Consider the following 23,903-nt stretch of genomic DNA (forward strand, 5'->3'; position numbering starts at 1 on the left):
ACCACCCCAGGTAGCGCATTCCATGCACCAACCACTTTTGCATATCTAGGAGGCATTTGATTAAAGCATTATACAAAAGTTTACGAGATTAGGGCTCATGGGATTGAGATAATTGGACAGGAAGCTGAGAATTGGGATAAATAAGTCACTTTTCTGCCCAGCAAGCTTTAACTAGTGGGGTGTCAATAATGGGGCCTTGGTTATTTGCACTCTGGATTGACTTGGAGGGAGGAACTCAGTGTGGTGTATCCAGTTTGTTGACAATACCAAGACGGTGGTGAAAGGAATCTGAGTTTAGGGTCTGCTAAGGGATGTAAACTGGCTAAGTGAGATTCATGATGGTGGGTGGGAGAACAGTATGAGCAAATGCTGAGGTTATCCACACTGTTGGGAAGAAGAGGTAAAACGTAAAAAATATGAGATTGTTAAATGTTGATGTTAGAGAATTTCTATTGTCCTTTTTAAGAAAAACACAGCACCGTAAAACCCTGGTAATCCTCTTTCTAACTGTATTAAAATCCTGATGGTTTGTCATCTAGCTCATCACGTGATGTTTGCCACACTCCCTTGTGACTCGTTGGAGTCCACTTTTCTGTGCTATCTTTAAACTTGTTGGGTTCAGTGGGAAATTTATTATAATACTGTGCAACATCTTTATCAAAAACTTTGAATTAAAAGTGTATAGGGGTGGGATTAATAGGAATGCCATCCAATACTCTGGAAAACATGAAAGTCTGTCACCACAAGTCCAAGTATGCTAGATTATTGTACCGTATATAGTTAAAACAAGCAATTAGGCAAATATTCATTGGCCTTTATTGAAGAGGAGGTGGAGTAGGACCACATCTGGAGTACTCTGTACAATTTTCCACTGTAAGGGCTTGCATTTAAGTTGGGGGGGGGGGGGTAGGATCAGAACAGACGTCAGGGGTATGTTTTTTATTCGGAGAGTGGTGGATGCCTGGAATGTGGTGGAGGCAAATTCATTGGGGGCTTTTAAGAGGAGCTTGGATGGGCACATGAATGAGAGGAAAATGGAGGGATATGGGCATTCTGTAGGAAGAAGGGATTAGCTATGTCAGCACAACATTGTGGGCTGAAGGGCCTGCTCTGTGCTGTACTATTCTATATTTATGCCTTTTAAAGTGCAGCAAAGGTTCACTGGATTGACTTGGAATGAGGGAGTTGTCTCACGAGTAAGGAATGAATAGAATGGGCCTGGATGCAGAGTTTAGAAGATCACATTGAGTGGCATAGATGCTATGAGGATGTTGCCTCCGAATGAGTCTAGAAATCTGGGCATGATCTCAGAATAGGTCGTCTTTGGAATTTTCTACTCTATTGGGCTGTGGTTACTGAGCCATTAAGTATATTCAAGATGAGGATTTTGAACAATAGGGGAAATCCAGTGCAGTGGAGATTGGCCTCCACTTCTGCATACAAAAATAAGATCTGTTAGGATTACAGTGTCAGCGATCAGGGTTCAATTCCTGTCGCTGTCTGTAAGGAGTTTGTATGTTCTCTCCGTGACTGCGTGGGTTTCCTCCGGGTGCTCCGGTTTCCTCCCATATTCCAAAGACGTACGGGTTAGTAGGTTAACAAGGGTGTAATTGGGCGGTGTGGGCTCGTTGGGCCAGAAGGGCCTGTTACCGTGCTGTATAAATAAAGGTTAAAGTTTAAATATATGTCAGAAATTAAATATGTTTCATATCTGTGACGGTTCTACCTTGTGGGGAAAACTTAAATATGACATTGAGAGCTATTGTTTCTAGTCTAGCTAATAAGTGTAGTATATAATATTAAGGTTGATAATATTTTTAGTTGAAGGTCCATTGACCGAAAACATTGATTCCAATTCTCTCTCCAAGTGCTGTCTGACTTGGTTTACAACATTTGCAGTTTTGTTTCTCATTACCTGTAACATATTTGGGTTTTTATTCAAAATGCATCAGGTAGTTTGAAAGATAAAATTGCTTTGCCTTTGTTTAGTACTATTGTTATACCACATTTTTGTAAATGGTCGTCATTCAAGCTTAGGGTACATTATGTAGCTGTTCTAAAGAAATATGCAGTTGCATTTCATTTGAGGATATTTTTAATCAATGATGATCTTTACAAAGTCCAAAGTTGGCAAACCGCTGAAATATTTCTGAGAACAGGCTTGTTGTAGCCTGCAGTAGGAAAGAAACCAATGCTTCACTTAGCTTTTCGTGTATACTTAGAAGTATTCTAATAAATAACAAAACTGTGTTTGTTTGTTTGACCTATATAATATACTGTGGCATTTTGGAAATATAGAATTTTAAAACACAATGCAAGTAAAAATAGAAATTTTGAGTCAGTGAAAGTCTTTTTTGTTTTATAGAAGCTAAAGGTTGAGATTTGTTCTTCAGTTATGTGACTTGGTGACAATTTAGACAAAAAATAAGCAGGGATAGAAGAGCAACTGAATATCTCTTAAGCAAGAATCAGAAGTTGCCAAGGAGCACATTCCATCTTTTCTATTCTGTCTTCCCTTTTTCGCTAGTGGAGATAATTAGTTGGACAAAGAGGAAAGTGTAGTTTGAAATTGATCATCAATTTTATTGTCATCTGGGCATAAAAGTTCACTCAAATGCAAGTTAAAAGCAAGCTTATATTCCATCTCCTAGTGAATAATTGGCATTTCATTCAATAATATCCTCTAACCATCTGAATATAATCAATGTAAGAATCCGCAAGTGCTTTCAGCAACACCTTGGTTAAGGAATATTTTAAACATAGGTGCTGGTCTTGGAGCAAGTGTGGTTATTTCTCCCCTCCTACTCCTCACACCCAAGTCATACAGATCCCTTGCCTGCGTCTTAACTTTCTAAAGTCCTGTTGCCCATCACCTAGTGCTCGCTATATTTACATTAGGTTTGGCTTAAACATTGCCCCCATTTTAAAATTTGATTCTTTTTTTAAAAATTCCTTTATGGCCTTGCCTCTTGATACTGTAGTAATTTTGTCTGGTAATGTTGCTTTCCAAGAGTACCTAGTCTCCTACACATTTTAATTGAGCCATCATTGGCAGTTGTGCCTTCAGCTGCAGAGGCATTGGGCTCTGGAATTTTACCCTAAATCTCTTTACCTCTGACTTTCTCTTCCTTTTAAGATGATTCTTAAGCTGCCTGTTATGCCAAGTATTTGATCATCTGCTCTAATATCTCCTTGCATGACTTGATATCAGATTTTGTTTGATAACATCCTGTTAAACTTTATGCAGTGTAAGTATTTGGTTGTTGGGATAACAGCTCATATATAATATTCTTTTCTGTTTAGAGCAATAAACTGATTGGACATATATATTGTTTCTCTGATCAATATAGGCAAAACCTATTGCTATATGGGTTGCTTTTTAAGTTTTTTAATTGCCATCAAAGACTAATGAGTACTAATTAGAAATGTAAACTTTCAAATTCCCTTGTTCTAGTTGTTTTGGGATCTTCTTCCATCAGACAGTGGTCGTGTGTGCAAAGTTAGATGAGGTATCATCAGTAGAGTGGAAGTATTCTGAAATGAATAACATGATGTCATAAATCACCATGAATGTTTTTATGACTTTTAGGATACAGGTGACACTGGTAATGCCACTTTCATTGTTCACCCCTTATCCTGAGAATGTGTTGGAGGTGGGCATTGTGGTTATTTTCACAACTGATTGACGGTCTTGGCAACTTCAGAGGATATTAGTAGTTAACTGTATGTTTAAATGGGGTTGTGTGTAGGCCTGATTAGCCAGGGGTGACTGGTTCCCTTTTCTGCAGTAAATTAATGAATGTGGATTTTTATTAGTCTGGCAGGTTCTGTAGTTATTTTTCAAGTGTAAATTTAATACATTTTACTTTGCACTCTACCATGGTAGAATTTGAACTCCTTGGATTATTTATAAGTGGGCTTAACCATTGCTGTACCTTGCTTACTATTTAATTTCAGAATTTTTCAAGATGAAGTTTGCCAAAAGGCACTAATTAGTATGAGGAAACATTTCTTGTTCACGCATGTGCACTGGATCTCTAGTGGTCATGTTGTTTGTGACTTGCCTCAACTAAAATCATTGTATTTAGTTTATATAATTATTGCTTTCAAATAATGTTCAGGGCCTCAAATTCCTATTACAACACTGACCTCTGAAATTGGGACCCTTGCTTGTACATCATCCTTGAAAGTATGGTTTGAGAATCTTGTTAAGTGTAAAATATAAATAAAAATAAAATGTTAAATGTAATCAACAACTTGCACTGCTCAGGTGTGATGGTCCTGGCAAGTTCTTGCTCACCCAACTTGGAATATCTAACAGTGAAATGTCACCCATACTACCTGTCACGGGAGTTCACTTCAGCTATCCTGACGGCAGTTACATCCCACCCCAGACGGACATGAAGCCTGCACTCAATGAACTATACTCTCTGGTCAACAGCCTTGAAATGGGATACCCTGAGGCCCTCTTCATCATTGCCGGTGACTTCAACCAGGCCAACTTGGAGAGTGTGTTACCAAAATACAACCAGCATGTCCTGTCTCACCAGGGCCTCAAATACACTTGACCATTGCTATACAACCATCAAAAATGCCTAACGAGTCACCACCACCCACCCCCCACCCCCAGCCCACCTTCACTTTGGTAAGTCAGACCACCAGGCTGTGCTCCTTCTCCCTGAATACAAACAGAAGCTGAAACAGGAGGATCCAGTACAGAAAATCATACAGTGCTAGTCTGAGGAAATAGATGAGCTCATATGTGGCTGTTTTGAGTCAGTAGACTGGTCCATGTCAGAGACTCAGCTGCCAGGCTGGATGAGTATGTCACCACCATCACGGACTTTATCAGCAAGTGTGTTGAGGACTGTACCAAAGAAGACAGTCCGGGTGTTCCCAAACTGAAAACCATGGATGATCCAGGAGATTCACTCCCTACTGAAGTTTAGGACTGCAGCATTCAAATCAGGTGACCCTAACCTATACAAGAAATTGAAATACAACCTCTGTAAAGCTCTCAGACGTGCCAGGATACAATACCAGTTCAAAATTGAGTCCCAGACCAGCCGTCAGTTGTGGCAGGGCTTGCATGCTATAACAGGTTACAAAACAAAGTCGGGCAGCATCGCCAACAACAGTGCATCCCTTCCTGATAAGCTTAATGCATTCTATGCACATTTTGAACAGAAGGGGATTAGTATGTCACCACCCACCCTGACAGCCTTCAATGTATCTGAACCTATGGTCATCGTTGAGGACGTAAGATCAGTCTTCTGGAGAGTGAACCCGTGGAAAGAATCTGGCTCAGATGGTGCTCCTGGCCATGTCCTTGTGATCTTGTGCAGATCAGCCTGCAGGGGGTATTTGCGGATATTATTAACCTCTCTCGGTTTCAATCTGAGGTTCTCGCCTGCTTTAAGAAGACCACAATCATCCCAGTACCTAAGAAAAGCAAGGTAATGTGCCTTAATGACAACTGCATGGTGGCTCTGACATCCACCATCATGAATTGTTTCGAGAGGCTGTTCATGGCATGCATTAACTCCAGCCTCCCAGACAAGCTTGGCCCACTGCAATTTGCCTACCGCCGAAGCAGGTCTACAGTGGACACCATCTCCCTGGCCCTACACTCATCTCTGGAGCATCTGGACAGTAAAGACACTTACATTAGGTTATTGTTTATTGACTACAGCTCCGCCTTCAAAACTATAATTCCAAGCAAACTCATCACCAAACTCAGAGACCTGGGACTCAACACCTCCCTTTGCGAAAGGATCCTTTACTTCCTGGCCAACAGACTCCAATCAGTAAGGAAAGGCAGCAGCACCTCCGGCACGACTATTCTCACACTGGTGCCCCACAAGTCTGTGTCCTCGGCCCCCTACTCTACTCCCTATACACTCATGACTGCGTTGTTAGATTCAGCTCTAACTCCATCTATAAGTTTGAAGATGATACCACTGTAGTGCGCCGTATCTCAAATAACGATGAGTCAGAGTACAGGAAGGAGATAGAGCGCCTAGTGATATGGTGTCATGACAACAACTTTACCCTCAATGTCAGCAAAACAAAAGAGCTGGTCATTCACTTCAGGAAGGGGGAGCAGTGCACATGTTCCTGTCTACATTAATGGTGCTGAGGTCGAGAGGGTTGAGAGCTTCAGGTTCCTCGGAGTGAGCATCACCAATTGCCTGTCCTGGTCCAACCATGTAGATGCATGGCCAAGAAAGCTCACTAGTGCCTCTACTTCCTCAGGAGGGTAGAGAAATTTGGCATGTCCCCTTTGACACTCATCAATTTTTATCGATGCATCATAGAAAGCATCCTTTCTGGATGCATGATGGCTTGGTATGGCAACTGCTCTGCCCAGGACTGCAAGAAACTGCAGAGAGTTGTAGACTCGGCTCAGCACATCACGGAAATCAGCCTCCCCTCCATGGACTCTGATTATGCTGGCTGTTTTAATGAGGCAGTGCAAAGTATAGACAAAGACCCGCCCACCCCGGACATTCTCTCTTCTCTCTTCCCCCCCCCCCCCGAGCAGAAGATACAAAAGCCTGAAAACACGTCCTATGAGATTCGAGGATAGCTTCTATTCCACTGTTATAAGACTATTGAATGGTTCCCTAGTAGAATAAGATGGACTCTTGATCTCACAATCTACCTCGTTATGACCTGGCACCTTATTGTTCACCTGCATGCACTTTCTCTGTAGGTGTTACAATTTACTCTGCATTCCGTATTGTTTTACCTTGCACTATCTCAGTGCACTGTGTGAAAAATTGATCTGTATAAATGGTATGGAAGACCAAGTTTTTCCACTGTGCCTCGGTACAAGTCACAATAATGAACCAATTCCAGTGTGGTAAAGTTCTTATTTATTTCACCCATTTGCTAAAGTGTGTTTTTTCAAAGAAAGTAGTTGTGGGAGAGGCTATTATATCCTTTTAAGGAAGGTTTTGATAAGTACTAGAAAGGGCCATAGAGAGAATTGTGGGATTATTGTTGAGTTATTTTAGTAAAGAGTTAATGAGTATTTGTAGTTTTGCATGCTGAAAAATTTTATGGTGCTATGAATATCAATAGAAAGAATAATGCAAACTATTTTGACCTATTATTGAAGAGTGTCATTAAAATTGTTGATCCTTATTTGGTGCTGAATCATTAGGGATGAGATTGATTGACATTTTGCCTCAAGTAAAACCTGAAAAAGGGAAAAAGATGAGTTATCTTAGCTGCCATCTCTTCCCATTTTGGGTACCCAGTGCCAGCATTGAGCTCTTGCAGTTCAACTGAATGCAGAATAAAGTTGCTTCTGGACTAATCTAATGAGATGACAATTGCAATTCCAGAACTAAACTTGTAGCATCAGTATTCCATTTCTAAAATGACCTGCATCTAATACTAATATATAAAAAAAATGTAAAAACCATTTTGTTCTGTAAGACAACAACTATAAAGAACTGCGTTGTTAGTTTGTGTAGTCCTTTCCCCATGGCACCCTAAAACTATAAATATTGTATATTCTTTTATGGTTGTGTCCTTTCTACTAGTAAATATTTTGGAAGTTGACTATACCTGTGATCAATTTTTGTCTTGGAAAACATTTAGAAAAATGTAATTGGGGGGAAAAAGACTTGCATTTATACAGTGCCTTTCACAACCCTGAGTTATCCTAAACTGTTTTATAGCCATTACAGTACTTTTGAAGGATTTCTACCGTTATAATTTTATGAAAGACATAAATAAAAAAAGTCTTATTCCGTTATTGTTGTTTGCTGGAAAGAATATTTGCCACATCAAATAGTTGGCATATGGTGATGTATGCAACATTGTTTGTGATGAAAATTTCAAAATAACCTGCAAAGTTTATTCTTTGATAAATTAATTAAATTATTTTAAATTGAACTACATTTGTTCAAAAATGTTTACAGTAATTATCAGGACAATAAATTGAGCCTGAATATGTGATGTGCTGGATCTACAGTTGACTTGAGAGCACATTATGTTGTGTGATAATTGAAGCTATTTGCATCGGGTCACTGGAGAGCAGAAACTGTATTCAATTCAATCTCCTGACAACCGAGGAAAGTGGTTTCCTGTTACCATATTGTGAAAATTTGGCACTTAATGGGTTTCTTTGTCTTTAAAACATTTTTTTTGTGGGACTAATAATAATTTCTATCCATAACTTCAGTTTGAAATTTCAGTTTTCTTCGGTTTTTGTGTAGCAGAAGTTGGGGTACTGCAGTGCTGCTTCATTTATTCATTTGCTTGTCTTGTCTTTTCATAGCTTATCTCTTAGATTTTATGGTGGCAAGGATGGTGAAATAGTTAACCTTTACTGTCATTACACTGTGAAAATAATAGCTAATAGAGTCAGGTATTTCTGAAGCATTGTCTTTATGAAATGCCCTGGAAATGTTATGTGATTTTTTTTAATGTGTGTAATAAACCACGATTACTTTTTGGCAAACTCTAGTCCTGACAGAGATAATTTTAAATGAAATATTTTAACAATATAATAATTTTACTGTTTTTGTTTTCAAAGGTTAGTTTGCTATTTCAGCTTTAGCTTTATGTATGAAGTGTTTAAAATAGTAGTTAAAAGTAGTACCCATTAGTTCTTGGATTAATGAATAATTCATTGCAATTGGATGCTCAGAAAACCTGATGACCTCTTTATTGCTGGACCATGGGGATTCTATGGAACTGATGCTTGACAGGAACCAACTTTGGAAAAGGGGAAGTCAATACATAGAGCTTCAAGAACAGCCATCTTTGGAGAGTGGTGAATGCTGTTGCTTTGCCACTAACTTCAAAATCTAGCCCATTGATGTTCCATTTGGAGTTGAGGCCTGGGGAACTATTGGGTCAAGTAGACTTAAAAATGGTGTCAGGGACTAACTGGATTGGAGAATTTTATAAATTTGGAGAGAAGAAGATGTGAATTGGGAAAAGAGGAGGATGGTGTCAAGCAGGTGGGGAAAGGTTAGCCCTGCCATACATGTTGGCAGGAATTTGGTGGGAAAGTCAGCTAATGTGCACGAAGGAAGACAGCTGAGGGGTTGTAGGAGATTGTATGAGCAATGGTGTGAAAAATGTTGGAGGGTGTGGATTGGGGAAAAAAAAAGGGATGTCAGATATGTTTGTGGACATGTTAGAAGCCAAGAGATTTTATACATGTTTCAGCAGAAGGGGACAATTTGGGGCTGCGGTATTGATAATTAGTCTCAACAAGACAAAGAACCAAGTGGTCATTCGTTATTTAAAAATGTTCTTTTTAATATCGCATGGAAAGATGTTTAGTTGGTTACAACCCTATAGGAAACTTGAGGACCAATTGGAAATCTCAGTGAAAAGCCACAGGGGAAGGCAGTGTGGTGGGGAAGACATAACTTAAGAAAGAACCTAATGATAAAGATAAAGCAGGGCAGATTCTGCAGGTAACTTGTTGGGTGGTAAAACTTTGTGTCAGTTGCAGAGAATTACATTGAGGGGGTGATATTGACGTGGTCTGGTTGTCACTTGTTAATTTTTGAAAAAGTTAATAGCTGCTGAGGCTTATGCCTAATCAATTTCCACATCTTTTTTTTCATTTGCCTATCTTACCAATTCAGTCCAACTGGCCTCTGGTTTATAGTGTTTGTAGCCTACATGAGCCATCATTCAGGCTACCCCATCTAATCCCATCATCGTTTGGTTACCTCCTCCTTGTTTACGTACACCTTTAATTACACCTTTAAGTACATCTGTCCCATTTGCTTCAAATATACTGTATGGTAGTGATTTCCATTTTCTGGAAACAATGTTTGCAAATATTTTGTTGTAAATTTTTTAAGGTTTGCCATGTATCTATACCCTGATGTGGGACTGTCCTCTGCAATTGGAAATATCTTTGCCATATCCACTTCACTAAGCCCAGGGTTAGTAAGTTCACAAACGATACAAAGATTGCTGGTGTTGTGGATAGTGTAGGAGAATGCCAAAGGATACAGCTGGATATAGATCAGTTGTAGATATGGGTGGAGAAATGGCAGATGGAATTTAATCCAGCCAAATGTAAGGTGTTGCACTTTGGGAGATCAAATGTAAAGGGACAGTACACTTAACAGTGTTGATGTACAGAGGGATCTTGGAGTCCAAGTCCCTAGCTCCCTGAAAGTGGCTGCACAGGGTGATAGGGTGGTAAAGAAGGCATATGGCATGCTTGCCTTTATTAGTCAAGGTATTGAGTTCAAGAGTCGGGAAGTTATGTTGCAGCTTTATAAAACTATAGTTAGGCCTCATCTGGAGTATTGCATTCACTTCTGGTTGCCCCATTAGAAGAAGGATGTGGAGGCTTTGGAGAAGATGCAGAAGAGGTTTACCAGGATGTTGCCTGAATTAGAGAGTATGTGCTATTAAGGAGAGGTTGGACAAACTTGGGTTTTCTCTGGAGCGGCGGAGGCTGAGGGAAGACCTGATAGAGGTTCGTGAGATTATGCAAGGCATAGATAGACAGCTGGTATCTTTTACCCAGGGTTGAAATGTCTAATACTAGAGGGCATGCATTTAAGGTGAGAGGGGATAAGTTCAAAAGAGATGTAAGGGCTAATTTTTTTTAAACACAGATTGGTGGGTGCCTGGAATGCTCTGCCATGGGTGGTGGTGGAGGCAAATATGATAGAGATGTTTAAGAAGCTCTCAGATAGGCACATGAATGTGCAGAGAATGGATAGATATGGCAGAAGGGATTAGTTTAGTCAGGCATTTAATTACTAGCTTAATTAGTTTGGCACAACATTGTGGGGCTGAAGGGCTTGTTCCTGTGCTGTACTGTTCTGTGTTCTATTAAATCTTTTAAGTTGACTTCAGCATTCTTTCTAGAGGTGGAGGGTACCTGCTCAGCCATCCCTAATGGTTAAACCCTGTCATTTTGGCATCATCGTGGTAGAATCATTTAGTCCTGTTTGCAGAGCTTATATTTCCATTTGAGAAGATCAGAGCTGTGGAGAGAATTGTGATCTAAGTAAAGTTCTGTATAGGATTAACATACTTCCTGATTTTGTTTTGATTCTATTGCTCTAGAAATGAACTGCAGTGCTTTGCAATATTATGGCCTTATTAACATGCATTGCTTTAGTTGTGAATCTGTTCCTCTGGGACTATTGGCAGGCTTTACCCCAGGCTCTAAAAGCACAAAAATGAAAAGAGATTCAAGGAACATTTGGACGGAATATGGAATTAATGCAGAACTGATCCTGGGACATGATGTGCATTAGAGAGCAACAGAGGTGGATTATGGGATTAGTAAACACTGAAAATGTGGTCTTGTAATGAGGAAAACATTATGAGTAAACTGTGGAAGGAATTTTGAAAGAAACTGATCCTGTTGTGTGATAAGATTTGGGGACAAAGTCTTGAGCACTTGGGTCTGCTGGTTGCATTAGATAAAGAATAGAGGCTAGGAGAAGGGTCCCAAACTTCTTTAGGGGCCATTTCACATCAGAATCATAGAAACACAGGAGCCCATTCAGCTGAGCTTGTTTGTGCATAGATAATTTGATACCTCTCTCCAACTTTCTCCCAATTATAGCACTTGGTTCATAGCCATACAGGTTATCAGAATGCCACAATAGGAAAAAATGATTGGTTATGAGTTTGCAATATAATTTCCCATGAACCAAATGGAACCATAGAATCATTATGGTGCAGGAAGAGGCCACTCAGTCCATTGAGTTCCTGACACCTTTTTGTCAAGGACTCAGTCTGATTCTCCTGCTTTAATGAAATCAGGTTTGTGTAGTAGAAATATTTTGCTGCTTAAGATAATTTGTACTTTGGGGCCATAAGAATTTTCAACACCTAAAAATAAAATTTTAATTGAAGTACCAGGAAATAGGCATTTTTGATTTGTCTTGTTTAGGTTTTATAGATAAATGTTCGTATCCACTTGGCATTCACAAATCTAGGTTAATGTTTCAGAGAAATTTAGATATTTTGGAAAATTAAATAATTTACTTGGATTCATATTTTGCAGTATTATCTGAATAGGTTTGATGCAGGAACTAAAGAATACTTTGAAACAAGATTTTACTCTTTAACTTCATTCAGCTAATTCAATATATTATCTCCAAATCTCACTAGTTAAAAAATGCTTTTGATTTTTTTTTGCTTTTTCAGCAAGCCATATGTAAAATTCATAATTATATTCTTTCATAGTTCTTAAATTCCCTCAGTGAAGTAAATCAGCACTAGTGGAACTCGGAGCTTTTACAGAGGAAAAGCCTACAGCTCACGTTTTGATGAATAATTGTTCAGTTCACCAATTGCAGCAGAAAATGTAAAGATTCATTTTTTTCTTTTGTTCTGTCTCAGCACTCAAGTCTTTCAGCATCAGATATACATGCCTTCTGTGCTCATGTATGACCTTCCCTCCTGGTACATAGTGAATATACAGCTGTCCCTAGGTCACAGACTGGTTCCATTTTTACAGATATCCTTTTGTTGATTTTGTTCATGTCGGAAAATACACAAAAATCACTGGATGTGGTAACCATACCTCAACACTATTGTAATGAATGGCATCAAAATCACTTGTTTTTATGACTATTAAGAAAGCACAATTACTAAAAGTGAAAGAGGAAACTAGTTCTGCCATTCATAAGAATGAATGTATGTACATGCATCGGACTTCTGAATTTAATAATATTATGGGAGCTCATTGGTATTTACAGGTGTCCATAAGTCAGGTACTTGGGGGACAGCCTGTACTACTTCACAGTTGGTAGTTTTTGCTTTTGTATCGTGGGGAATGATGTCTGTCTCGGGATAAAATATAGAAACAATCCTTAATGGTTGGCAAAGTCAGGATGATTTCATAAGCTCAATGTTATCTATTTCACAATGATATATATTGTGCTAAAAGACTTGGACATACATATACAAAAAGCAGTGTGGGTTCATTACATTCTAATACAATTGCCTTAAATGGCACATTTTCAGAAGAGGAATTGCTTTTAATATTGTAGGATAGGCTGCTGTATCATCCCTTGCCACTTCCAGACATCTGCAAATGCCATTTATCCTATTCAGAAGAAAGATTCCTGAATAATTTCTGAAAATCTTCCTTTATAATTCATTTATCTGATTTAAAAAAGACAAAGTTCTTGATAATCTTCAAAGAGAAATTGGATAACTAGTAAAATATTTTGTTCCTCTCCTCACCTTGTGGTAAAGATTGCTATATCTTTCTGTAAAATTGTGGAGTTAAAGGAGAGAGTCTTAATATGATTAAAATCATTCAAGATTTTTTTTTCTGTTTTTCTCCTTTCATTACCTGCCATCCATTTAGGCTTTAACTTGGAGATGTGTAGAAGCCAAATAACTCTTCATCTCCCAACTCCACCCTGGCTCCCTCACCAAATCAGTTATGTTCTTTGTCTTGTGTTTTATATAACCATTGTTTGTGTATCCATCCATATGAATGGATGTATGATGTTGCCCCTACTATATTCATGATAAAGCAACCACATTATAATAAATGCCTTTTATTTGCATATGATTTGGCCATTTTTGATGGAAGAACAAATCAGTTTTCTGAGTTACCTGTTTTCTGAATCAACAGAAAGATTGCAATGTTTTCACTGGATGATGACATAATTTATAATTAATAAATTGACAACTGTAGCAAAGACAGTAAAGTGGTTTTCTATTATGCATACCGTTAGGATTGCCAAATTGAGATACTTACTTGAAAAGTTTGTGTTTTAGTAGTTTTTTAAAACTTGTATATCAAGTACTATCCATTCTGCTATTACTCATTTTTTAAAAAAATAATTAATCTAGGTAAAAGGGTTGTGGTTAAAAAAAAATCTTGTTTACATCCAAGTCAGATCATTTTCTCTGGGAGGTGTACTTTTATGATGTAGTAAACTTAAAACTAATGGTCAGAATTTACCAGAAACTTGTACTGTTTTGTCAGTTTTTTTGTTGCACATTGATTCCTCATTCAGTGCTTGGTGTGTTGAGTTCTAGGTTTTCAGATTTAAAATAAGTGTATCTGCTATTAATTATAGTATAGTTTTCCTTTTCTCTTTATGTAAACATAGCATTAAAAGGAAAAATAAAGTTCAGACTAGTTCTACTATGAAGGAACTGTACTTGCTGTTTATATTGCTGACTGCTGCCCAAGGGTATGACTGATATTGGGGTGCAGACTTTCTCTGCAGATACTCCAGAATGGGACACCCTGCACAGTACTTGTGCTGTTTCTGAGCAGTGTGCAGAACAGCAAAGCTCTTCAGCCAATCAGATTTAAGAATCCTTTCTAAGATACACAGAGTTCAAATTGGGAAGTTAAAACAAATATGAAATTTAACTTGTGAAAACACTGAAACCTGTGGGAAATTACAAATGAGATTGAGAGAAAAATCGGACAGATGGGAAAGTTTAAAAAAAATTAAAAAGCCTTTACCTGTAATTTATTTTTTTGAGTACTTGAAATTCCACACTTGGGAAAATTAAGTGTCTAGGCCAGGCAGGTTTATCAATAGTTTAACATTGTATTGTGCCATTTTAAACTCTCACTTAATCCTGAATGCACTAATCCTAACTTTCATGGCTTCTGTTCATGCAGGGCTAGTGAGCAAATTCAGCTATTACATTCATTGTACCTTTTGGAGGAGCCAGGTACTACTTGACAGCAGGTTCCAGATTTGTGTGTTTAACTATTGCACAAGACTCGAGATAGTTGATTGATTTGCCTCATAATAATGGCGAATGCTGATAGAAGTGAGGCTATTATTACTCTAAAAATTGGGCCAATGCTTCTCCTCTCTTGTCTTCAATCTCCCAGGATCCAGTAAAAATTAAAAAGAATATCCCAAAGTGAGGATTGTTCTGTTATCATGTACAGAAGGGATTCATTTCCTTTTTCAGTTTTGTGAATAGTAGATGCTGTTGTTGGATTTGATTTGATTTAAGAAAAATGTAGGTATATGGTGGCTGATGTCAGATTATATGTTTGATATCGGAGATGCAGAATTGCAGTTTGTAAGGTCTGAATGTTACACATACAGATTATGGGAAAGATCAGTCAGCTTCTGCAATTAAATCCTAACTGTTCATTCCTTTCATGACTAGTATGTGGATGTTGCAGGTACAAAAGGAATCTGACTTCAACATGCTAAATTATTGGAAAACCTCAGTGATAAGTATATAGAGATGTGGAATTTTCAAAAAATGCGGCAGAATGATCAACTTGTTCAAATTGTTTAGTATATTTGCATATCCTTATGCAGTGCCTACATGGAAGCCCTGGATAATGCAGTGTATGGATGAAGAACTGTTTGAAATAGATGTTACTAAATAAGACACAAATTGCACACACAGTATAAAATAATTTTGAATATGGGTAACAGCAGTTAAACACCAGTTTGCACCTTATTGCACTGCACTTTCTCTGTAGCTGTGACACTTTACTCTGTACTACATCAGTGGACTCTGGACTAACTCAATGAAACTGCACTGTGTAGTGAATTGACCTGTACGATCGGTATGCAAGACAAGTTTTTCACTGTACCCCGGTACAAGTGACAATAATAAACCAATACCAATGAATTTAAGTGATGTAATTTAAGCAGATATTCAGAAGTGTATGTAAAATAGTAGATTTTTGCTGAAGAAAATGAATTTTCTTACTTGCTCATTTCCATGTATATATTTTTCTACTGTTATTACCAGTATGCTCTTTAGTTGTATTACAAAAAACTAAAACAGTGAAATTTATACTTTCATGTAGTAGCTATTCTATTGGTGTATATCTGTATTATTTCAAACAACTTGTGCTTTTGTTGACATTTACACACATGTTGCCAAACTTTTCTTTTGACTAAAATGCAGATGTGTGTATCTGTGTGCAACATAAGAAATGCTAGTTAAGCAAGCTTAAGAATTAAAATGGGAATGTTTTAGTAAAAGGTCACAAGAAGTTTCAAGTAACTATGACCCTTATCTGGTAGTCTAAAGTTTGCAGCTGTAAGTTATGTTTCATGCTGTCTGTAAGGAGTTTGTACGTTCTCCCGTGTCTGTGTGGGTTTCCTCCGGGTGCTTCGGTTTCCTTCCATATTCCAAAGACGTACGGGAAGGTTAATTTGGGTTTAAAATGGGCGGCGTGGACTCGTTGGGCCTGAAGGGCCTGTTACCACGCTGTAAATAAAATTAAAAAAAAAATTTAAAAGTTGTTGCTTCACTTTTGCTCTCCTGTTTTCCCCACCCCAAACTCAAATCATAAGAAAATTGGGTAGCTCCAGTGTCTGTAAGTACAATTTTGGGTATTATTCTCTACATCTTCTTAGAGATATTTGTAAATCTACTTTCTATTTGTATCATCAATCTTGGGATCTTAAATTTCAAGCACTGGAATGTTTCTTCTGTACAGTCTGTACTTGCAGTTACTTTTGCTGCCAAGAGTAGCATAAGCAGCTTTTGCAGCAAATAATCATGCAGTCAGTTAGTTATGAGAAATGATGAGCAAAAATTATCATAGAAGGATGATTTCACTGCAGGACTTTGAGTGGCATTGTGGGACATTTAATGCACTATCATGGTATTTTTCATGAATGGAAAACTTCTCTCCAATTTGTTGAAAAGAGGTCATTAAATGGGTAGTTGATGGTCAGTGTGGACCCAGTGAGCCAAAGGGCCTGTTTCCTTGCTCCATTTCTCTATGAATCTATCTTAGATAAGCCTGAATAAAAGGTCAGCATTTTCATCAGACACAAGATTTTAAAACTAATTATGCAAATTTTAAAAAGATGCATGGAACCCATATTCTTGTATTTATTGAGAATATTTAAAGTGGTATCCTGAGTCTCCTTAATTTAGTGCAGTCAATGGAATGGCATCATAAATAACAATTTTTGTCACACATGCAGACAGTTCGCACTTTGAAAATTTAATTGATCTTATTCCTCTCATTCACTTTATGATTTTTACATTAATTGTAAAGTAAACATCAACTTTCTCCAGGTGCGTTTGTGTTTGTAACTTTCTGGAGAAATTGTGATTTTTGGGCAGAAACCTCTGGGTATGAAATGAATAAATGTAGGTTAAACAAAATCTGATTTCAATAATCAGTCAATCATGGGATTAAAGTCACCATGCTGTAAATAGGCCAGATATGAGTTTATGAAAAATGAGGTTTAGACCCCATTAGCTCTTTTAAAAAAATACTTTGGCAGATTTAAAGATTTTAAAGTGTCTTTCAAATCTTGGATAAACTTCAATATTGAACCAGTAAATTTTTCATTAAGAGTGTGGTAAGTTTTAGCTTGGTGACTAGTTGTCTTAGAATATAAACATCTACATTCAGCATTGTAAGCTTTATCATTAAATGGCATAGCAGCTGCAACTAAAAAGAATTGATGTCTTAGTAAATTGATCCTGATGGCTGCTTGCTGCTTGGTTAGTTAAAGAAATTTATGCAGAAGTATGCTAAGTGAAAGCCTCATTCACAAAATGATCATTAATGCTTCATTTTTTTTGCTTCTCTACAAAATGACCATAACAGGGAAAAACTGAAACATGAAGAAGCATGAGATTAAATAGTTTAGGTATGTAGAAAGAGCAAATAGGAAGGATCTATTACACTTGGCAGAGGGGTTAAAGCCCAGGGGGTCATAAGTTTAAAGTAACTGATAGAAGGATTAGGGGGAGGTGAGGAAGAAATGTTTTCACCCAGAGAGTAGAGGGAGTCTGGAGCACTCTGCCTGAGGGATGGAGAAACCTTAAACAGTACTTGGATGTGTACTTGAAGAGCCATGATCCGCTGAGCTTACCAGTATTTGGTGGGTAGCCTGCAATATCTTGGTGATTCAAGTATTCTTCCAGATGCTGCTTAAATGTGAGAATATCTGCCTCCACCACCTTCTAGGGCAGTGCATCCATATTTCAACCACCTTCTGGGTGAAAAATTTCTTTACTAGATCCCCTCTAAACCTCATCTTAAACCTGTGCCTTCTGGCCTTGGATCCCACTGCCATGGGGAAATGTATCTTACTATTCACCCAATCTATGTCTCATAATTTTGTTTGCCTCTATCAGGACCCTGTTAGTCTCCTGTTCCAAGGAAAGCAAACCTAGCCTATTCAGTCTCTCCTCCTAACTGAAATATTCCATCCCAGGCAACAACCTAGTGAATTTCTTCTGCACTCTCCCTTGGTGTTCTGTAATTTGCTTAATACAACAGATCGTTGGGGGTAAAGGTTGATCTATTCCGAACCCCAATTTCGACATAATGGCTAGAGTTTCTCTTCATTTTTTTTGGCCGGGGGGGGGGGGGGGGGGGGAAGAGTTTTCCAAGTTGGTGAGAGATTTCTTTCAGCTATTAAATAACATGATTGATTAGGCTTTGAATTTCTCATAGTCTATTGGCTGTATTTAATTTGTTGTTAAGTTTGATAACCACAGTGATTTTGTTGATCATGTAATCCCTTAAATGTCTTGGCTTTCAACATGAAGCATATTTTCAATTAAAATTTTAACCATTTAGCCAGGACATGATTAAAATCTTGCCATATTTATGGGAGATGAATGGAATAAATTCTATATGGAATCATCCTAACATGACATACCATTGTAATTGATTTACAATAGAACCGTAGTATATGAAATTGTTTGGTGTGTTCAGCAATTTCTATTCTTCATCTTGGTTGTGGCTGCAAAAGAACAAATTCTGTCTCCTGTCACCCTCTATCACCAATCATTAACCACTTACAGAAATGTTTTTTTTAAAGATCATTGAATTGAATTTGAAATTTAAAAATATAAATAGAACTGATTACATTTCCTCTCCCTTCCTCCATGTGTGTCGGTTATGGCTTAAAAGAAATATAAATTTTCTTAGTATACTCCAAGTGCAATTCATTGTCTATTAAATGTTATGGTCTGATGGCTTTTTGGGAACCATTGTGAAAGCTAAATATCCACAATAATAGTATTTCTGAGATTTCTATAATGCAGTTATCCTCTGGCGTTGGTGAAATTGTAAAATAATGGACTGTGCCGATTCCGATGATAGTTGTATTTTAAGTGCATGTTAATTACAAAGTTTGTAAATTTATTCTGTTGGTTTAACACCAAAGGAGAATTTGTAGTAAATAATGAGGTATTTATTCCCTGTTTATTATTCAAATTAATTTAAAGGTACAATCTTGACAGCAAAGGAGAACATTGATTTTGAAACTGGCAAATGTGTTGCTTGGTTTTAAGTTCTAAAATCAATATCCTTAGTTGCTGATAATCATGATATTTGGTGCTGTGCATTGATAATATTTTGATTTATTGCAGTTACCTTGAAGCTTATGAAAAGGTACATCACTTCGGGGAAGACGATGACGAGCTTAGTTCAGGCGGTCAACGGGGACCGGTTCCTGTTGGTGGGGTACCTTCATCATACAGTTACCAGCAGCATATCTTGTCAGGTAAATGATTATTAAATCGTATTACTGGTTTAGTGCTGCTGCACCAAAGGTAGAAGTATAACAACCTTACATATTTTATGAAATATCTAATTTCATTGCTTAACACCAGTCACTGGAATCTTCAGAACATTATTTTCAGCTGGTAAAAAGATGGGGGTTTATAGGCTTTAAGTCATTTGCAATATTACAGATGTCAGTTTCTGATTAATTTGCCCTTTAGTGGGGTTCAAAGATAATAGTAATAAATTGTAAATAATAAAATGCCTTTATGAACCCATGTTTATCTGTTATCTGGAAATGGAACAAATGTTTTTAATTGCATAATTAATTTGTGCATTATCCTTTGTAATCCACTGCTTTTGCTTTAAACCAGTATTCTTTGCGTGTCTCAGTTGTTTTGTTATGTAGGTAACAAGTACTTCATGGATATATAATCAGCAGATATATTGCTGAATTAGGTAGGGCTGCAACTTTCTTGTGCATGGTGTAGGGCTTCTTAATTTTGAATAAATTGTTTGCCTGCCATAATGCTTTCTTTATATATATAAAAAACAACTAAAATGTCTTGAATTTTATTTTGGCAGTTTAGAAATAATAACAAATATGTTTAATTATTGTGGCAAACTTGGAGAACACCCTCGCCAATGATCTTACAGGAAATTTGCTGGAGAATTGCCTAGCAATACCCTTAACAGTTTTTAGAGAGGAATTTGAATTTACAAGATGAAGAAATGGCTAGAACTTCTTGATGTCAGTAAAGAGCTTGTGAATTCCATCTCCAGAAATTTAGTTTGTGGTGCCTTTAGCCTGGTACATAATCAAAAAAATGATTTGAATGTGGTGAACTTAAATTCATTTGTATTTTTCCAACCATATCTCCATCTATATAGTCACGTACATTTAGGTATTACAATTTATGTAAGAAGGCCTTCATAGTTAGGGAGTTGGCAAGTGTGTTTAATTTTGAGGAACATATTTGGAAAAGTGAATTATTTCATTATTTCTTCAGTGCCACCATTTTTTAAATTCAGTTGAAATTCAACATCATCTTTAATTTACTGCTCAACCTTGATTTACCAGCATGATGTGCAATTTCACTTAGTTTACAAATACTGGTTAATCTCTAATTTGAAGTCATTTAGTCTCATCAGTTGTTGATAAATCACTCCTGAAGTTTCAGCTACATTTCTAATAAAGAGTGTATAATTCTTGTAGGCCTTGTGTCTGTTCAGCATGAATTTGGAAGCTTCATGTGGTGAGCTTATTGTTGTGGCTCCTCTGAAGTTCTAAAATTTAGATTTCCCTGCCACTATTTTCTATAGTACTTTATAAATTATTTCCAAATGCTTTTTTTTGGTTGAGATACATAAATTTCTTTTACTGTTCTGGTGATGTATGTTAATTCCCCTCCCCCCAAACTAGTCCACCTTATCTGATGCTTCAGTTGTGTCTTCAAATCTATCAAGTTAACATAGAACATTACAATACAGTACAGGCCCTTCAGGGTTCTCTCCCACATAGCCCTCCATTTTTCTATCATTCGTGTGCCTATCTAAGAGTTTCTTAAAAGTCCCCAATGTATCTGCCTCCTCCAGCTCTGCCGGCAGTGCGTTCCACACTTTGTTTAAAAAAAAAGCTTGCCTCTGACATCCCCCCCCATACCTTCCTCCAATCACCTTAAAATTATGCCCCCTTGTGTTAGCCATTTTCACCCTGGGGAAAATGCCACTGACTGTCCACTCGATCTATGCCTCTTATCATCTTGTACACCTCTATCAAGTCACCTCTCATCCTCCTTCACTCCAAAGAGAAAATCCCTAGCTCACTCAACCTATCCTCATAAGACATGCTCTCCAATCCAGACAACTTCCTGGTAAATCTCCTCTGCATCCTCTCTAAAGCTTCCACATCCTTCCTATAATGAGGCAACCAGAACTGAACACAATATTCCAAGTGTGGTCTAACCAGAGTTTTATAGAGCTGCAACATTGCCTGGTGGCTCTTCAACTCAATACCCTGACTAATGAAAGCCAACACACCACACGTCGCCTTAACAACCCTATCAACCTGAGTGGCAACCTTGAGGGATCTATGGACTTGGACCCCAAGATCCCTCTGTTGCTCCACACTGCTAAGAGTCCTGCCATTAACCTTGTATTCTGCCTTCAAATTCGATCTTCCAAAGTGTACCACTTTACACTTTTCTGGGCTGAACTCCATCTGCCACTTCTCAGCCCAGCTCTGCATTCTATCAGTGTCCTGTTGTAACCTACAGCAATCTTCTACACTCTCCACAACACCACCAACCTTCATGTCATCTGCAAACTTAATAACCCACCCTTCCACATCCTCCTCCAAGTCATTTATAAAAATCACAAAGAGCAGGGGTCCCAGAACACCACTGGTCACCGACCTCCAGGCAGAATATTCTCCATTTACTACCACCCTCTGTCTTCTATGGGTGAAAAGAAGACAGAGGTTAACCACATGAGAATGAAGTGCCACACAGTTGTATTGAATTGCTCAGAACAATAAAGAGTTTTAAGCAATACTCTGCATTGTAGCTTATTGTCAGTTGTTCATTCTTGATTAGTGTTGTAGCTGAAAATTTCAAGATCATTCCACGTGGGATTAAATTAATCATCTTGTAATTAGGAGAATGTCCATGCAGGAAAAAAGTATAGTTCTCTTGAGGCTAAATGACCACAATCCCAATTGAACCACAGACTGTGGCTTAAGGCATTGATTTTTGCTTGTCTTTCCTCATAGTATAACAAAGCATAGTATTATTTAGTCCAGTTTAAGTCTAGCTAATATGAACATGTTAATTGTAATAATGATCAAAATCAATTTGGAGCTGAATTTTTGGCTTTAAACTTGTTTGAAGAATGTAATCACAGCTTATGAGAGGTTTAACAAATAGTTTATTTTTTTCCTTTCCATTGATTTATTGTGTGAAACCTGGAAAATTCATTCAAACAGTTCAGAAATCACTGCGATGTGCTGAACAGAGATTGAAAAACGTTATTAAATAGAAGATTGCATAGAAAACAGCAGGATTGTTGCCAGATAGGAATTCAAGAACCAAGACTGGAAGAACCTCTTGAATGTTAAATGGATTGCAATATTACACAAGGATTGCAACCTAGATGGTTATGGTGCAAGCCACCTTACTGTAGGCATTTACTTTGGAAATTACATGGACCAATTGAGGGATTATATCAAATATATTCAGATCTCAGTTAAGATTTTTTACTTAAACTATGCTGATCAGATTCAAACTGAAGTGCAAGAGAGGATGGTAGTATCAAAGTCATCATTTGACTTTGCAATCTAGTTAACTTGTATCTCCTTTCAAACAATCCTTGCACTGTAGCATGGATAGAAACTACTACTGCTGATGTGCCTCCAGTAATAAATATGAGCTGCTGTATTTTGCTATGCACTGTAGAAATCAAATATTGCCTATAGAATAACATAAATATTGTGTAGGAGATCAAAAGGATCTGCAAATATAAAATTGCATTATTGAAAGTAGTGATGCAGTGTAATGCTTTAATGCCTATTGGGTTTACTTTTCAGAGTCATACTGCAGGTAAACAGGCCCAACAGATCCATGCCTATCAAGATGCCCATCTACGCTAGTCCCATTTGCCCATGTTTGGCCAATATCCCTCTAAACCTTTCCTATCCATATACTTGTCCACGTGTCTTTTAAATGTTATTATTGTACCTGTCTCTACACTTCCTCTGGCAGCTCATTCTATATGTGCACCACCCTCTCTGTGAAGAAGTTGCTCCTCGGGTCCTTTTAAATCTTTCCCCTCTCACCTTGAACAAATGCCCTCTAGTTCTTGATTCCCTTTCTCTGGGATAAAGTCTGTGTGCATTCACCCTATCTATGTCCCTCATGATTTTATACAGCTCTGTAAGGTCACCCCTCAGTCTCCGACGCTCTTGATGATTAAAGTCCTAACCTATAAAACCTCTCCCTGTAACTCAAGGCCTCAAGACCTGGCAACATTCTCATAAATTTTCTTTGCACTCTTTCCAGCTTAATGATATCCTTCCTATAACAGGGTAACCAAAACTGCACACTACTCCAGGTGCGGCCTCACCAGCATCCTGTACAACTGCAACATAATGTCCCAACTCCTACGCTCATTGCCCTGACTGATGAAGGCCAGCATGCCAGACACCTTCTTCAACACCCTGTCTGCCTGTGATACCACTTTCAGGGATCTTTGTACTTGTACTCCTAGGTCCCTGGGTTGATTTCCCAAAAGGCAATATTTCGTACTTATCTGATTGAACACCATTTGGCATTCCTTGGCCCACTTACCTAGCTGATCAAGATCCCCCTTGTAATTTTTGATAACGTTCTTCACTGTCTATGATACCACCTACTTTAGTGCAATCTGCAAACTTAGTAAGCAT

General features: G+C 37.8%; 1 protein-coding gene across 1 annotated transcript in view; it reads left to right on the forward strand.

Annotated features, from left to right (window-relative positions):
• arid2 (AT rich interactive domain 2 (ARID, RFX-like)) overlaps positions 1-23,903 on the forward strand; it is a 92,299-nt gene that overhangs the window by 11,797 nt on the left and 56,599 nt on the right. Inside the window, exon 5 of the mRNA XM_052030720.1 lies at positions 19,333-19,466. Within this exon, the coding sequence (XP_051886680.1) occupies positions 19,333-19,466 (134 nt within the window). The remainder of the gene's footprint in view (positions 1-19,332; positions 19,467-23,903) is intronic.

Source organism: Pristis pectinata, chromosome 15 (genome assembly GCF_009764475.1).
Source record: "Pristis pectinata isolate sPriPec2 chromosome 15, sPriPec2.1.pri, whole genome shotgun sequence".
Taxonomy (NCBI): Eukaryota; Metazoa; Chordata; class Chondrichthyes; order Rhinopristiformes; family Pristidae; genus Pristis; species Pristis pectinata.